General features: G+C 58.9%; 1 protein-coding gene and 1 pseudogene across 1 annotated transcript; one reads left to right on the top strand and one right to left on the bottom strand.

The window, feature by feature from the left end:
• Nucleotides 1-1,897: 1,897 nt before the first annotated feature.
• LOC147959311 (uncharacterized) lies at nucleotides 1,898-2,518 on the bottom strand (annotated as a pseudogene).
• A 4,543-nt stretch (nucleotides 2,519-7,061) lies between these two features.
• LOC125518742 (uncharacterized) lies at nucleotides 7,062-8,461 on the top strand. Its single transcript, XM_048683594.2, has 4 exons — nucleotides 7,062-7,451; nucleotides 7,622-7,706; nucleotides 7,861-8,127; nucleotides 8,211-8,461. The coding sequence occupies exons 1-4, from the start codon at nucleotides 7,062-7,064 to the stop codon at nucleotides 8,459-8,461; spliced, it is 993 nt and encodes a 330-aa protein (XP_048539551.2).
• The last annotated feature ends 8,040 nt before the right edge of the window (nucleotides 8,462-16,501 follow it).

Raw genomic sequence — 16,501 nt, forward strand, 5'->3', positions numbered from 1 at the left:
CACAGTACACTGGAGTTTCACCCGGCTTCACAGCCCCGTTACTCTTCTCAACAAATACATAGTCGCGTCCGCGACTTTGTAGTCCTACAGCTACGCAGCGCCCACGTCTCCTGCGCATACATGTACGTAGCGGAGCGAACGATCTGCCCGGCCAATGACGCGCACACCACGCGCTCGATCCATCTGATCGTAACAGCCTCCCTACTGCATGGTGCATGCACACAGCTCCTATGCATGTCCAGCTAACTAACTCCAACACACGCACGCACCTACGAACCTGACGCGGCCACACACCACCCACACACACGCGCCACGCTGCTGCGTCCCGCATCGTTCCGTCCGTCCCGCGCGTCACCGACGCGCCCGACGAGCCCGACGACATCAGTGCGTCCCGCCCATCCGGCGCGCATCCTACGCGCCCGACGAGTCCGACCACACACGTCGTGGCTTATTCCAACACTGGCGACCACCCATCCTCCGCAAGGCACCGCCTTGGACCCTAGGCGGCCAAGCGGAGCTCGTCGTCCGCGTCTGCCACAGCCACCGTGAGCCGGAGGCAAAGGCTAAGCCAGCAGTCACGCTGGTCGGCGCAGCGAGGACGGGGTTACAGGAGGGAGGCGGAACGCCAGGACGGCCAGCGACGCGGGGGGGAGGGGTTTTCCTCGTCATCTGCGACGTCTGCCCATCGGAACTTCGATGGGGCCGCAGGGCATGGCGGAGGGGACATAGGCGAGGGCAGTGCAGGCGGGGGCGGAGGAGAGTAGCCGGGGCTCCAGCGAGGAGCATGGCGGAGGAGAGGCGCCGGCCGTGGCGTGCGCCGAGGGCGGGGGCACGTCGCCAGAGCGCTCCGTCGCGAGAGCCATCCTCTGGTTCGGCTCAGCAGTGATTTACACCCCTTCATTAACATTAAGCCTGGTTCAAAGTGATTCCGTAGGATTTCTCGAGGATTCCAATACTCAACATTTTCTTGCTTATAGAGCTTGTTTTGTATGCATGATTAGAAAATATATGATTTTTTTCTATGGTTTTACTTTGCATGCAATGCCACTTCATGAATTTTTCTTTGGGTTGTAACAACTATGGCATGCAGATAATATTCTACTAGCAAGATTTTTTGTATTTCTACATGGTGCAACCAAACAACTTCTATTGTATATCCTATGTCTCCAACTCCTATAGAATTTTTATGGCATTTTCTATAGATTTTATTATGACATCATACACCCCTTTTCCATAATATAGTGCACATTGATATTCGTGAAAGTTAAGCTTCACAAAATTTGAACAAGTTTGTCCCATAAAACTCATGTATGAATTTGACGGTATTCCTTGTGTAACTTGCATGTCATATATTATTTCCTCTAACATGTGGTCAAATTATCCTTGAAAACTGCATTAGGCCCTATATATATGGATAGAGGGAGTACCAAATATATACCATATATGACAATACATTTCATGGCTAATCTAATGATATTTGATTTGGTATTCTACTAGTACATATGCCCGTGCATTGCATCGGGTGAAAAAAAACCACACTTTCCTAACCCAATTGCTCAAGACCCCCTCTCATTCCACGACACAACGCCAGGCATGATGACATGAACAAACTCTTTGAAATCGGCTGCCATGAAAATATATACTGCAGAAAAAACTCTCAACCTTGGAGATAATACTGAAGCAATTACAAAAACAAAATAAGGTGCACATGGTTTAAGAATAGACGGACTTGTCAATAATAATAGACTGGATATAATAGACCGATCTAGCTAGTCGGTGGCTCCCTACAAAAAAAGCTAGTCGCCGGCTAATTGGTACAATAAGACGATGTAGAATTCCTTCATGGACAGTATGCTAACAAGAGAACACCTGCACGTTATAGCTAGTAATCACGATCTCATATGAATGTGCTTAACCGCTGCATGCAGCTGAAGCTGAACCAATGGCACGCCGCCATCCACACACCGAACGAACCAGATAGTCAGGCACAACACCACGTCCACGGGGATCACAACCATGGCGTGGCGCCGAAACCATGTGTGTCTCCAGGAGGACCATCTTGGCCTACTCCGTGGCGCTCTTTCCCCCAGCAGTCCAGCTGCGCCTTTGCTTCGTTCTCATCCGCGGACGCAATACTCGCTTCAGGCATGAACCATCGCCTGGGAGCACCAATGCATTTGCAGCGGCAGAGGAGCTCGACCTCACCCCAGCGTCCGCGCGAACTGCTGCACGACGCGGGACATTGCTTCATCACGGAGACGCCTTCTGGGTGTGTCAATGCACGCACGACGGACACACTCCAGGAACCGGACGACCTCAACGCTGCATGGTGTAGGCTCCTAGAGGACCCGGACATCGAGGTACGTACATGCAGCTGTCATTGGCCGCAAGGAACATGAATGTGTGCTGAATCATCGTAGGTGTGATGGTGCCATCGGTGGTGCCCCGCCGTGTGGTTGAGGCAGAGCACCGCCAGCGCACGGGCTGCCGCTATCGCACTCGTGCTCCGCCGCCCCATGGATTGAAAGTTGACGGCATGTTTGGATCGAAGAGAAATTAACTGATGGATTTCCTTGTTCTTCTTCGAATTGTAAAGAAATCTTCTCTGAGTTGTAGATGAATTAGGATTGGATTTTTTTCTTTAGGAAGAAAGGATGAAATGAGGGGTAGAGGAGGCAGCGATATTTGTTTTATTATTAGTCCATTGAAATATCCGTCAACACGACCCAACAACATTTGAATTGTGCCCGGTCATGGTAGAGAGACGCACACACATCCGAATTGTGCACGCTTACAACTCATGTCCCGTCTTCGTCTAATGTCTGCGGCGTTTTTTGTAAGCATGCCTTAGCTGCTGGAGACCTCATTTTTTCTTTCATATTCTTCTAGAGATAAATAGGACCAAGTCTTCATCCTCCGCTTATTAATTTTCGACACAACTCCTTGATGCCCAGCAAACTAGAAGACATATATAAATTGAGAGAATTGGGTGTAAAAAGGCAAGGTGGGACAGTTCAATATGCGAGTCAACCTACTATCGTGCAAATAACAGGATGTAGCCCAACGGTAGCAACGCTAGTTATTTAGCATGAGGTTGTCCCTTCGAATCGTTGCACCGGCACTATTTTTGCTTCCTTGTGTCTTAAATGGGCCAGGATAGGTGGGCAGCTCACAAGCTTGGCCCAGGCGACGCGAGCGATGGGCCGTGGGCGGTGCACGAGCTAGGCCCAGACGGCGCAAACATGAGTTTCTTTTTTTGAGGCAACCTCGTGAGACTTTTTATTAAACCGTCACACCATTTACATGGATGAAGGGAATCCCCTCCGGCTGGCCTAACCAAACATGGCGGCCAACCGGCAAAGAAAGTGCGTGTCTCGCTAAGTTGTGAGCATCTACATTAGACCTCCTAGATTCATAGACTAAATTACATGAAATAAAAGCTGTAGTTTGCTGCTTGATTTCTTGAATGATTGCGCCATACGATGATCCACTCCCCGAGTCAACTTCTTGCACAACTCCTGTCGGGTGGTAGGTGCGACATATGCCAACGGGTGGCTTATCATTATGGGAGCCAGAAAGACGTCGTCGGTGCCTGGAAGCGGGATGAGGCGAAGACACGCACGCCGGCGAATCTTACCCAGCTTCAGGGCTCTCTGTGGAGATAACACCCCTACTGCTGCTCTGCGGGGTCTCCGCATGGTCACTAGATGAACGAGTGGCTACAAGATGCTCCTTGAGCTGTTTGGCGAGAAGAAGAAGAAGGGCACGGCTAGCTCTCCTCTCCTCTCTATGGGGTGTCTAAAACTAGCTCAGATCAACCCTTTGCATGGGTGCCCCGGGGGGTTTATGTAGGCCCACCCCCGGGGGTACAATGGTAATCCGGCTGGGCGTGGGCCCCAGCCGTCTGTGTCTACGCTCGCCGGCTTCTGCGCCGACTGCTGGGGCCCACCGGCTGGTGGGTCCCGTCGGCTGCCGGCTCCTTGGTCGACAGGCAGGCCCCACTGTCCAGGGCCTTGTCGGTGGCTGGTTACTGTTGCCTCAAATCTGGTGACGAGGGCTTCGCCGAGGTAAGCGTGGCTACAGTGCCGCCGACCGGCGGGCGATCGCTGTAGCCTCACCTCGTCTTGTCTCCTTAATGGGGCTTCTCCTTCGAGGGAGGAAGCAAGCCGGCTGTGGGGAGTCGGCCCTATCTTGGGCCGACTGGGGGAGGCCTGGCCGCCTTCGGGTGTCTCTCTGCCTGAAGGGGCCCACAGCCCGTGGGCCGCGCTGACAGCCCGTCGTGGGTGTCATCAGGGTCGACATGGCAACAGTGCCGCGCTGGACGGGGCATGGCCACCCCGTACGGCGCACTGTGCCAGGCGTGCTCCGGGATTCGGGGGTGGCGGGCTTTACTGTTGCCACGCCCCGTCACATCGCCGTTATGTGGATGCAGACTTCGAGGGTACGATCTTGACGGCTTTCTTCATGAGGGCTAAAGCCGGGCCGCCTTCCGATAGTCGGTCTGGGAGACAGCCGGCAAGGGGAAGGCGGCCCCACGTCTTGGATTCTTGAGGGCCGGATCGGCGCGTAATTTTTTCAGAAGGGCCGGGGGGAGCCGGCTAGGCTACCCGTGGTCATTTACTCCGACAGTAGTCCCCGAAGTTGACCGAGCTTCGAGGCTGACAAAGGGACGAGAAGCTTGGTCAGCTTCCTATCCTGAGGAGCCGGCTTTGCTTATGCGCGCCGTCTTCGGAAAGCTCCGTATCTTGTAGGCGGGAACGTGGGTCGGCCTGCGAGCTGACCGCGCGCCACCCCGCGGGTAACGTGGCAAGGAAAACCTGCCAACGCACGCGCGCGATGGGACGCCGCTGCAGGCCCGGGCCCGCCACTTCTAGGCCTCGGCCCAAGCGCGGATCTTCTGCGGCCCACAACGGACCGCTCGCCTTCCCGCGGCGGTTCCATTTCGTCATCAGGGTGCAATAATCGCGGGACGTGGGGGAGTGGGCACAGTTGATCCCACGTTCCCCCACACCACACCTCCTCGGCTCCGCCGCGCGGGTCTATAAGTAGGGGGAGGAGAGGGAGCGGCAGAGGCTCGCACACTCTCCCTCGCTCCACCCTTTCTCACCTTCCTTCTCCTTCCTTCCGCCGCCGCAGCGACCCATTGCCGCGCCGCTCCGCCGTCGGACCTCTCGGTTCCTTCGGTCCCGCCGTAGCGGGGTCGTGCGCATTTCCGCCGTCGCATCGCCTTGTTCCTCGCCGCGTCGCTCCCATGGCGTTGTCGAGCTCGTGGGACAGCTCCAACGTCCACGAGGACCACATTGAGTTCCTCCGCCGGACACGGCGTCTGCCGGGCGAGAACTACGTGCCGGTTCGTCGTGCGCCGGCGAGGGAGATTTCGCCGGCACCGGAGGAGGGCGAGCGGGTAATCTTCCGCTCACACTGCCTGCGCGGCTTCGGCCTCCCGGCGAGCGGATTCCTTCGCGCTTTTCTTGAGTTTTACCACCTCCAGCCGCATCACCTTACACCCAACGCGGTGATGCTGCTGTCGGCTTTCATTACCCTGTGCGAGGGCTTTCTTGGGGTTCTCCCAACTCTCAAGCTCTGGGGAGAATTCTTCCAGAGCAAGCTCAGCACCGTTGTCGCGGGCGTGCCTGCCCCCTGCGGAGCCTTCATTGCCATGAGGCGGACGGGCGAGAACAATTCGTTCCCGCCCATCCCGCTGATCCAGTCGGTGAAGCTCTGGCAGAAGTCCTATTTTTACGTGAAGAACGTCGCCTAGCAAGGCGACTTCGTCAACCTGCCGGCTTACGTAGCCGGCCCGCCGGCTGGGAGGCAACCCTCGTGGAGCTACCGGGCCAGGTCGTTGTCTCAGGCCGGAAACGCAGCCGTCGCCCGGCTCCGGATGATGATCCAGTCGGAGGGTCTGACCGGAGCCGACCTGGTGGCCGCCTTCGTGGAGCGCCGAGTACTTCCGCTCCAAGGCTGGCCTCACATGATTTGTCAGAAGAGCGGCCGCTTCGACCTGTGCCGGCTGAGCACCAGGGAGATGCCTCATGCCGAGGTGTCTTACATGGTGAACTACATCTCCAACTGCAAGCTCGCCGAGGATTGGCGATACGGCAAGGGGCCGTATTCTCGCGCCAACCCTCCGCCTGCCATAAGTTTTTCTTCTTTTCTTCCTTTTTGTAGCCGGCCGCATGATGGCTGACTTCTGATCAATTGGTTTGTCCTCAGCAGAACCCTCTTCTTCCGCCGATGGCCGGGGCCGCAGGGATAGAGCGCCAGCTCCTCCCCGATCGCACAGTGGACGACGTCGATGATCCGGACCTGGGAGCGGCCGCCATGGAAGATGTCGTCGTGGGGGAAGGCGATGAGGCAGGCGACGCGGGGCTCGGGGCCGGCCTCGAGGACTGGGCGGACGATGACGAGGTCGAAGCCGTTCCGCACCACCAGCCGGAGCTTGATCATCAAGGCACGGGCCCGTCTGCCGCGCCGGCTGCCCGTGGCGGCGCGCAGAAACGCCGGGCCGCGTCGACCTACTTCGGCAGCCGGCCGAAGAAATCCAAGGGTTCCACGGTGGCGACCAAGCGGGATGAGGCGGCCGTGAAGGCGGCCCGCTTCCACAAAGAGGTGAAACAGCCGCAGGCGATCTCAGCGTAAGCGTCAAAACGTCTTGTATTTTTTGTTGTCCTCTTCGATTGAGGCTCTTCTAAACTTTTCTTTGCGCGCCGAGCAGGGCACCGCTTTCCCTCGAGCGAGGTCCTGGCGACTTCGTAGTCGGGCCGACTAGAGGGTCCTCAGGCTCCCGCCGCGTGGATCCCCGCGCCGACCTCATGGAGGCCACGGAGCGGAACGCACGGGAGGCGCGGGAGGAGCGGGAGGCGGCGGAGCGAAGGACCGCCCAGGCGGCGAAGGAGCAGGCCGACGCGGCGGCCAAGGCCCAGGCGGAGGCGGCGGCCGTGGAGAAGGAGGCGGAGGCCTCGCGCGATCAGCCTTCGCAGCTCGTCGTTCCCCTCCGCGCCGTGGCCCCCGACATCCCCGTGCCCCCGTCGGAGGAGGTCGACCGAGACCCACCGGTGATGGAGAGGAGGGAGGACCACGTGGTCTTTGTGGAGGAGGCGCCGCAGATGGCGCCGACTGGAGCGGGCCAAAGCGGCCAACTAGCCACGGCGCCAGAGCAGCCGGCCGGGGGCGAGCCGGAGGCAGGGGCCGGCCTTGAGGTGCAGCCGACATTTTGCCGGCGCGCAGGGGGAGCTACCTCCGCGCCGGAGCCGCACAGAGCTGCGGGCGCCAGCCGGACGGCGAAGGCCCTGGAGGCGGTCAGCACCAGCACGTCCGAGTGGACGCCCAGCGGGGGGACGGCCGAGCTGAATACGGCGGCCCAGGAGGTCCAGAACCGGCTTCAAGCCCAGGCCGCTTCGCTGCAGCGATATACCCAAGAGTTCCTCACGACGCGGGCCGTCATTCGGGTGAGCCTTCTGGCCTTGGTTGTTTTGCTTTTTTGATTTCTTCCGTGGGGGCGCGTCAGCGCACCCACTGGGTGTAGTCCCCGAGTTCCGAGTTGGCTGCTGAGCAGGCGGCTTGGAACTTACTAGGTCTTGTCAGCTATCTTATTCTTGCATCCTGTCTGATCTTCGAGGAATACCATAACCTCCGCGCTGCTGCCTTCAACTCCCAGGCACAGGAGCTGGGCCAGAAAACCAAGGACCTGACCAACAGCCAGAGTGCGTGCTTTGTCTCGTTCATCTCCTGTGGGGGCGCGTCAGCGCACCCACTGGGTGTAGTCCCCGAGATTCGGGCCGACTGCTGAGCAGTCGGGTCGGATCTTCCCTGACAACTTCTTCCTTATTGATTTTTCCTTTGTCTTCATGCTTGCAGGAGCCAATGCCGACTTGAGGGAGCAGCTCAGCGGGGCCCAGACCGCCCTTCGCGCTAAGGAAGCCGAGTGCAACGCCTTAGTCCTGGAGCGTGACCGCCTGGCCAAGAAGTTGGCCGACCAGGAGGAGAGCCACAAGGCGGCCCTGAAGAAGGTGCAGGACAGCGAGGACGCCCTCAAAGCTGAGTTCGAGACCGAAGCGGCGGGCTGGGCTGAGGCAAAACAAGCGCTGAGCGAGGGCTACGGCCGGGTTGAGGATCTGATCGATGGTAAGCCACCTTCCTTACTCCTTGCTTGCCCCTTGCCCCCTGATTTGTGTTCTGACTTGTGCTGCTTTTTGTTCTTTGTGCAGACTACTTCCCCGGCTACTCCGTCTTTGCCACCCAGACCATCGAGGCCCACCGCGAGGCGCGCCGGCAGGCGGGGGCTGAAATCGCGTCGGACGCGAGCCGGACACTTGAGGAGCAACTCTTGGCGGTCCAAGCCCGGCTGCAGCCGGCTCACCGCATGCTTCGCCGCCTCCAGCGCGCCGGGGCGCAGGTGTTGGCCGCCCTCTGGCCAGGCGAAGCGATTCCCCGCACCCCGAGTCGGACTGCTGACTAGCTGGAGGTTGCGGTTGGCCGTTCGAGGCCTGGAAAGCATCGGTAGCCCGACTTGGAGCTGGGCGGGCGCTGGAGTTCGTCCGAGCCTGGTATCCCGGGCTGAACCTGGACTAGCTGCGCACCTGGGGGCTGGAAGCCGACGAGGAGATGGAGGAGGTGCGGTCGGCTATCTCTCAGCATGCCTCGACGATCGCCGAGTGCACTGACATCAGCGCCTTTGCTCCTGAGATAAATGACGACGGCATTGCCCAGCCGGAGGAATGGTTCGGGCTGAACCCGGCAGAGGGTGAGGACTCGGCGGAGGAGATCGCCTCCAGTGATGAAGGTGAAGACGATGAAGGAGAGGAAGGCAAAGACGTTGAGCCGGCCGGTGAAGCGACCAGCCAGCCTCAGCTTGATCGTGCCTCCAGCAACGGGGCGCGTGCTAGCGCACCCTCTGCGGGAGGTGGTGATCATGCCGAGGTTCGCCAGCCGGCCACTCCTCCAGCCAGCACTGCCGTCTCTACCGACCTGCCCGACTCACCAGTCGCTCCCTTGGCTTAATCTGTCATCCTTGCTTTTCCTGCTTGTTACTCTTTGATCAATTTTTATTAAACTTGCGCAATTCCACCCACTGGGGGTGTATTCAAACTATGTTGAATGCTGGCCTTTCGAAGGTCTTTTGTATAAATATGATCGTGTGTGTGTTTGGCTTCCATTCGCGTATGCTTTTTATCCTTAGGCTGTTTCCTTTGCCGCCTTCCCCTGGCTGCCGCCTTCCCCTGGCTGCTGCCTTCCCAACCGGCAGCTACTCTGCAGCCTGTGGCTAGGGAAGGACTTGGCTATATTTATTTATTTTGGGGGGGGGGGGGAAGGCAAGTACTCGAGCTTTCTTAGATTGAAGCGAGGTGAATGGAAGCCGGCCGGCCGGCTACTCTGGTAGTCGGTCGGTGGTGGGAGAGAAACCGGCTTTTGTTATATTAGTCCGTTAGTCCCTAGCCGTTTTTCGTGTGGGCGTCCTTTCCTGCCTTTAACTCTTGCCAGCCGGACAGCCGGTTCTTCGAACTGTGACTTTTGGCAAGAGAAGGCTTGGGTGCCGGCACACTACTTGTCTGACCGCGGGTAGGACTCCTAATATAACTCAAGGCGGCCAGTCCCCGGGCCGATTAGTCGAACCCGGTGCCGGACGAGAGAAAAAAAGGTGAATGTAATGACATGATTATAAGCATGATACTCTTCATTCATAGATAAAAGATGGCAGTCCCCGAGCTCTCCTCGGGGGGCCTATTGTCTCGTACTTAGTACAAAAGTTAGCGTGATACATACTGCATTTCAACTGTAAAATCTTCGGAGGAGGTTGGCGTTCCATGGTCGTTCCGACTCCTTGCCGGAGTCGTCTCTCTTTCGTACCTTCGGCTTCTGTGCGTCGATCAGGTAGTAGGAGTCATTTCCCAGCGCTCTGCTGATGACAAAGGGGCCTTCCCAAGGGGCCGAGAGCTTGTGCTGGCCGGCTGTTTGCTGGATCAGCCGGAGCACGAGGTCGCCTTCTTGGAAAGATCTTGGTCTGACCTTCCGGCTGTGGTAGCGGCGCAAGCCCTGCTGGTAGATGGCGGACCGGCTGAGGGCTAACAGCCGGCCTTCTTCCAGCAGGTCGACTCCATCTTCTCGTGCTTCCTTGGCCTCCGCCTCCGTGTACATGGTTACTCGAGGCGAGTCGAACTCGATTTCAGTTGGGATGACCGCCTCGGCACCATACACGAGGAAGAAAGGAGTGAAGCCGGTTGACTTGTTTGGGGTAGTGCGCAGACTCTAGAGGACGGCCGGCAGCTCATCGAGCCAACAGCCGGCCAAACTTTCCAGTGGTACGACCAGTCGGGGCTTGATGCCGGAAAGGATGAGGCCGTTGGCTCGCTCGACTTGGCCGTTTGACTGCGGGTGGGCAACGGACGCTAAGTCCAACCGGATGCCCTGCGTCGCGCAGAAACGTGCCAATGCTCCCTTGGCGAAATTCGTGCTGTTGTCGGTGATGATGCTGTGTGGCACGCCGTACCGAGTTGTTATATCTGCGATGAATGTCATGGCAGTCGTCCCATTCAGCTTCTTGATCGGCTTTGCCTCAATCCATTTGGTGAATTTGTCCACGCGACAAGCAGATGTGTCATGCCGCCGTGCGCCATCTTGAATGGGCCCACCATGTCCAGTCCCCAAACGGCAAAGGGCCAAGTGAGGGGAATGGTCTTGAGTGACGAAGCCGGCATGTGTTGCTTGGAGCTGAAGACTTGGCACCCTTTGCAATGTTTAACTAACTCCTTGGCATCATCCAAAGCAGTCGGCCAAAAGAACCCATGGCGAAAAGCTTTGGCAATGAGTGATCTTGAGGCCGCATGGTGGCCGCATTCTCCTTGGTGGATGTCTCTGAGGATTGCAATGCCCTTCTCTTGCTCGACGCATCGCTGGAAGACTCCGGTGACACTGCGCCTGACGAGCTCTCTATTGACGATTGTGTATGCTCCGGCTCGGTGTTGGACTTGTCTTGCCTCTGTTTTGTCAGCCGGCAGATCTTGGTTTATTAGGAAGTTGAGGATGGACTGGGCCCATGATGGAGCTGCGACTTCATCTATTGCCAACACGGCTACTGCGACCAGGGCGGGCGGGCTGGGTGGTGAAATGCTGGAGTCAGCCACCGCCTGTTGTGTTGGTGCAGTCCCTGGGCCGACTACCGCAGTCCCCGAGCCGGGTGTGGCAGTCCCCGGGTCGGGCGTAACTACGGAAGTCCCCGAGCCGCCTACTGACGTCCCCGGGCCGACTATCGAAGTCCCCGGGTCACCTGCTTGGTTCTCCGAGCCGGACCCGGCTGCGTCGGGGTCAGGCGGCACGAAGATGGAATCGGACTCTGGAGACGGCTTGATAGACGGCTTGAGGAGGCGTTGCAGAGAGACACCGGTTGGTATTGCCTACCGAGTGGAGCCTATTCGAGCCAGGGTATCAGCTGGCTCGTTGTCGGCTCGCGGTACGTGGAGGAACTCGCATCCTTCAAAGTACCCGCTGATCTGCTGAACGAGGAAGCGGTAGCTTGCCATATTTGCGTCCTTGGCATCCCAGTCGCCGGATGATTGCTGGATTGCCAAGTCCGAGTCGCCGTAACATAGGATCCGGCGTATGCCGAGCTCTTTGGCAAGCCGGAGCCCGTGTATGAGCGCCTCGTACTCGGCCACGTTGTTGGAGGCGGCAAAGTGAATCTGCAGCGTGTATCTGAGCCGGTCGCCTTTGGGAGAGGTGAGGATGACGCCGGCTCCCAAGCCGGTGCGCATCTTGGACCCGTCGAAGTGCATGCGCCAATGAGTGTAGTCGGGAGCCGGCGGCAGGTACTGGGTCTCGGCCCAGTCGACGAGGAAGTCGACCAGTGCTTGGGACTTGATGGCGGTGCGAGGCTGGTAGAAGATCGTGTAGGGGGCCAGCTCGATGGCCCATTTCGCCACCCGGCCGGATGCATCCCGGCTGCCTATGATCTCGGCAAGCGGGGCGGTGCATACGACCGTGATGGGGTGCTCTTGGAAGTAGGGCTTCAGCTTCTTGGCGGCGAAGTACACGCCATAGCACATCTTCTGGTAGTGCGGGTAGTTCTGCTTCGAGGTAGACAACACCTCACTCAAATAGTACACCGGCCTCTGGACCGGCTGGGCTCGGCCCTCTTCTAGGCGCTGGACTACGATGACGGTGCTGACCACCCGGCTGGTTGCAGCAATGTAGAGGAGCATGGGCTCTTTCTCAGTCGGCGCTGCCAGGACAGGCGGCGTGGCCAGCATCTTCTTCAACTCATGAAAAGCTTGGTCGGCTTGGTTGTTCCACTCGAAGTGAGTGGTCTTCTTCATGAGGCGGTAGAGGGGGAGAGCTTTCTCTCCGAGCCGGCTGATGAGGCGGTTCAGGGAGGCCAAGCACCCAGTGAACTTCTGGACGTCTCGAAGTTTGGTGGGAAAATCGCCATTCTCTCAATGGCCTTGATCTTTGCTGGGTTGCATTCGATGCCACGTTCGGAGACCAGGAAGCCTAGGAGCTGGCCGGCTGGCACTCCGAACACGCATTTCTTGGGGTTGAGCTTGATTTGGAACCGGCGTAGGTTCTCAAATGTTTCCTTGAGGTCTTCCAGCAAGGTGTCGCGCTTCTCCGTCTTCACCACAATGTCGTCTACGTAGACGTGGGCATTTCTGCCGAGCTGCTTGAGGAGGCACTTCTGCATGCAACGCTGAAAAGTGGCACCGGCATTTCTTAAGCCGAATGTCATAGTCAGGTAGCAAAAAGATCCGAATGGCGTGATGAAGGCGGTCTTCAGGCGGTCAGCCGGATCTAGCTTTATCTGGTGGTATCCTGAGTAAGCATCCAAGAAACTCAACAGCTCGCATCCGGCCATGGAGTCTATCACTTGATCAATCCTTTGCAGGGCAAAGGGATCTTTGGGGCAGGCCTTGTTGAGGCTCGTGTAGTCTATGCACATGCGCCACTTGTTGTTCTTCTTTAGCACGAGGACCGGGTTGGCGAGCCACTCTGGAAAGAAAACCTCCATAATGAAGCCAGCTGCCAGAAGCCGGGCTATCTCTTCTCCTACAATCCTTCTTTTCTCCTCCGACAGTCGGCGGAGGGGTTGTTTGACTGGTTTTGCGCCTTCTCGGACGTGTAGCTTGTGCTCGGCGAATTCCTTCGGAACACCCGGCATGTCCTTAGGGGACCATGCAAAGATGTCCCGATTCTCACGGAGGAAATCAGCGAGCTCGCCTTCCTATTTGCTGTTTAGGTTTGCCCCGATGACGGCAAACCTTTTTGGGTGCTCGGGGTCAAGAGGTATCTTCTTCGTCTCCTTGGCCGGCTGGAAAGATCCTTGGGCATCACACTCCTTGGGATCGGGGGACAGGGCCGGCTGTTTGCCGGCCATGGCCACGACTCGGTCCAACATCTTCTTTTCTTCGGCAATCACAAGGGACTCGGCCAGCCGGCTGCTGGCTGCTACGCACTCGGAAGATTTCTTGTAATCGCCGGCTATGGTGAGGATGCCCTTGGCGCTCGGCATCTTCATCTTGAGGTAAGCATAGTGGGGAACAGCCATGAACCTGGCCAAGGCAGGACGGCCAAGCAATGCATGGTAGGGGCTCTCCAGGTCCACCACTTCAAACCAGATCGCTTCCCGGCGGAAATGATCCTTGTCCCCAAAGAGAACATCAATCTTGATCTTGCCAATGGGGGCGCAGGACAGGCCAGGTACAATGCCATGGAACACAGTCCGAGTAGGCATGAGTTGCTTCGTCTTGACGTTCAGCTTCTCCAGGGTGTCACGGTACAGGATGTTGATGCTGCTCTCGCCGTCTATCAGCACGCGGTAGAAACGGGCGGCGCGTCTATCCGTTGCAAGGGTGGCATCCAAAACCAACGCATAAGAGCCGGGAGATGGCATCACCTCTGGGTGGTCGGCCCGGCTCCAGCTGATAGGCTTTTCTGACCAGTGCATGTGCTCGGCGGGGTTGGTAGCGACCACATTGACTTCCTGGTGCTCTCGGCGTCTGCTGCGCCGGTCTTCGGGCTGGCTTGTAAAGACGACATAGGCGGCATGCTCGTCGGGGAACTCATCATGCACAGCTCCGACTGCTGGCCGAGCAGTCGGCAGCTGCAGAGCCGGAGGCGGCGGACCAGCAGGTGGAGGCGGCGTGAGCCCTTCGCCTTTGGAGATTCGGGTGAGCCAGTGGCACTTCCGGGTTGTGTGGTTGGACGGCTTCGCGCCGCTGTGGAACTTGCATGGGGCGTCGAGAGTTTGCTCGTAGGAGAAGGTCGGCTGCCAAGCCGGCCTGCCGCCCCTCTGCTTCTTGGGTGCGGGCCGCCCTTCGGGCTGCTCGTCTTCGACTGTGGCCACCTGCCGACTGGTGGAGAGCGGCACGGGGCCCTTGCGCTTGTGGTCGTTCTGGTACGGGCGTTGGCCGGAGTCCCCAACCGGCGTCTTGGGCACTGGGTTGAGTACCTTCCCGGACGCGTCTACCCGGAGTTCAGTCTTCATTGAGGAGTCGGCGGTGGCGTACTTGTCCGCTATGACCAGAAGCTCGTCGAGGGTAGCCGGCTCGTCGCAGAGGAGCTTGTGCTTGAGGAGGGTGCCTTCTCGGCACCCGGCAGTGAAGTATTCTATGGCTTGCACCTCGTGCACCCCTTCGCAAGAGTTACGGAGCTCGGCCCAACGCGTGAGGTAGTCGCGAGTGGATTCGGCGGGGCCTTGTACGCACAAGGAGAGCTGTCTGGGCTTGGGAGCCCGCTTGTAGGTGCTGGTGAAGTTGCGGACGAAGGCTTCTGTGAAGTCTAGCCAGCTGTTGATGCTATATGGCCTGAGGCTGTTGAGCCACGTCCGCGTCGTGCCTTGCAGCATGAGGGGCACGTACTTCACGGCAACGCGCCTGTTGCCGTTTGCTATGCGAACCGCTGTGGAGTAGTCGATCAACCAATCTTCCGGCTTCACAGAGCCGTTGTACTTGGGCGTGTCTCTTGGGAGCAAGAACCCTTTGGGGAAAGGCTCGTCATGGATGCAGGGGCCGAAGCAAGGCGGGCCGACATCATCTTCTTCTTCTAGCGCCAGGGATCGCGCTAGGCGGTCGATCCGATGGCGGGCGTCGTTCTCGCCGTCTCCTTCGCGGCAACCTAGTCGGCCGCTGAGAGTCGGATGCGTGACAGGCGGTGGGGTGGGATATCTCTCCCCACGAGGCGGAGGCGGGTTGCCCCGCCGCTCCACGGCCTGGGGACGGCCTTCTGCGTCTCGCTCGATGGAGATCCGGGTTCGGCTTCGGCTGGCAGCCGGCTCTTTCTCGTGTCGCGCGCGGGTTTTACCCGCAGTCGGCGTCCGGGACGTCGCGCCGTGCTCTCGGCGCGGGGGAGGGCTTTCCGCGCGGGCGTCGGCTTCGTGCCGCTGTGCGGCTGCATCAATTAGTTGTTGGATGTGTCTGGTCATGTGGGGGAGTTCTTCGGCCCCCAATCTGTCTAGCTCGTCTACGGCTGCCTGGGCGGCGCGCAGGTTCTCGAGTGGAGTGGCGTAGACTGGGCGGTCGACTCCTAACGCGTCGGCGAGGGCAGCGCCGCGCTGTCTGACAACGCCGGCTCGGCTTGGCCCGCCTGGGGGTGGCGTGCCAAAGGTGGCGCGGTCCGCTTCGCGCCGGTGGGCCTCAGTGAGGCGTCTCATGGAAGCCAACTTCCGGCCCTCCGCGAGGAGGGCGAGGCGGCGAGCCTCCAGTGCTTCGGCATCGGCATCGGCCGGGAGGGGGATGGACAAGTCGTGGACCGCCGCATGCGGGGCGTCGAGGGCGTTCTCGCCAGAAGCGCCGCCGTGGCCGATGACCATCACCTCGGTGGTGGCACCGTCGCAGCCATCGGCCCGGGGAAGCGGGTCATTGTAGATCGCGACGTCGGTGGGGAAAGCGTCGAGCGAGGCCGTGTCGGAGTCGACAGGCATCGGATCGGTGGAGCCAACAGACTCCAAGTCCACAGCAGGCTCGCCGGAGACGTGGAGCTGGCCGAGGAGGTTGACGAGGTGGTCGGTGCCCGCGTCAGAGGCGAGCTCGTTGGAGATTAGGGTCTCGTCAAGGAGATCGGCGAGGCCGCTCGCTGCGCAGATGTTGGCGACGCCTTGCAGCGCGTCATTGCAAGCGCCATCGGGCGTGCTGGGCTGGCTACGCTCGCTGGGGAGGAAGAGGGTTCCCGTCCAGAACAGGTCTCTGGACGACGGTGCACCTGGCCCCACGGTGGGCGCCAAATGTCGGGTGGTAGGTGCGACATATGCCAATGGGTGGCTTATCATTGTGGGAGCCAGTAAGACGTCGCCAGTGCCTGGAAGCGGGATGAGGCGAAGACATGCACGCCGACGAATCTTACCCAGCTTCAAGGCTCTCCGTGGAGATAACACCCCTACTGCTGCTCTGCAGGGTCTCCGCATGGTCACTAGATGAACGAGTGGCTACAAGATGCTCCTTGAGCTGTTTGGCGAGAAGAAGAAGAAGGGCACGGCTAGCTCTCCTCTCCTCTCTATGGGGTGTCTAAAACTAGC

This window comes from Triticum urartu, chromosome 7A, assembly GCF_056163025.1.
Source record: "Triticum urartu cultivar PI428250 chromosome 7A, HENAU_Tu73, whole genome shotgun sequence".
In the NCBI taxonomy this organism is placed as follows: domain Eukaryota; kingdom Viridiplantae; phylum Streptophyta; class Magnoliopsida; order Poales; family Poaceae; genus Triticum; species Triticum urartu.

Excerpts from the sequence above, each read along its gene's own strand:
- LOC125518742 (XM_048683594.2), top strand. The coding sequence starts at position 7,062 with ATGGAGAGGAGGGAGGACCACGTGGTCTTTGTGGAGGAGGCGCCGCAG. Across the intron at positions 7,452-7,621 it reads CGACGCGGGCCGTCATTCGG|GAATACCATAACCTCCGCGC; the intron begins GTGAGCCTTCTG and ends CTGATCTTCGAG. Across the intron at positions 8,128-8,210 it reads GGTTGAGGATCTGATCGATG|ACTACTTCCCCGGCTACTCC; the intron begins GTAAGCCACCTT and ends TTCTTTGTGCAG.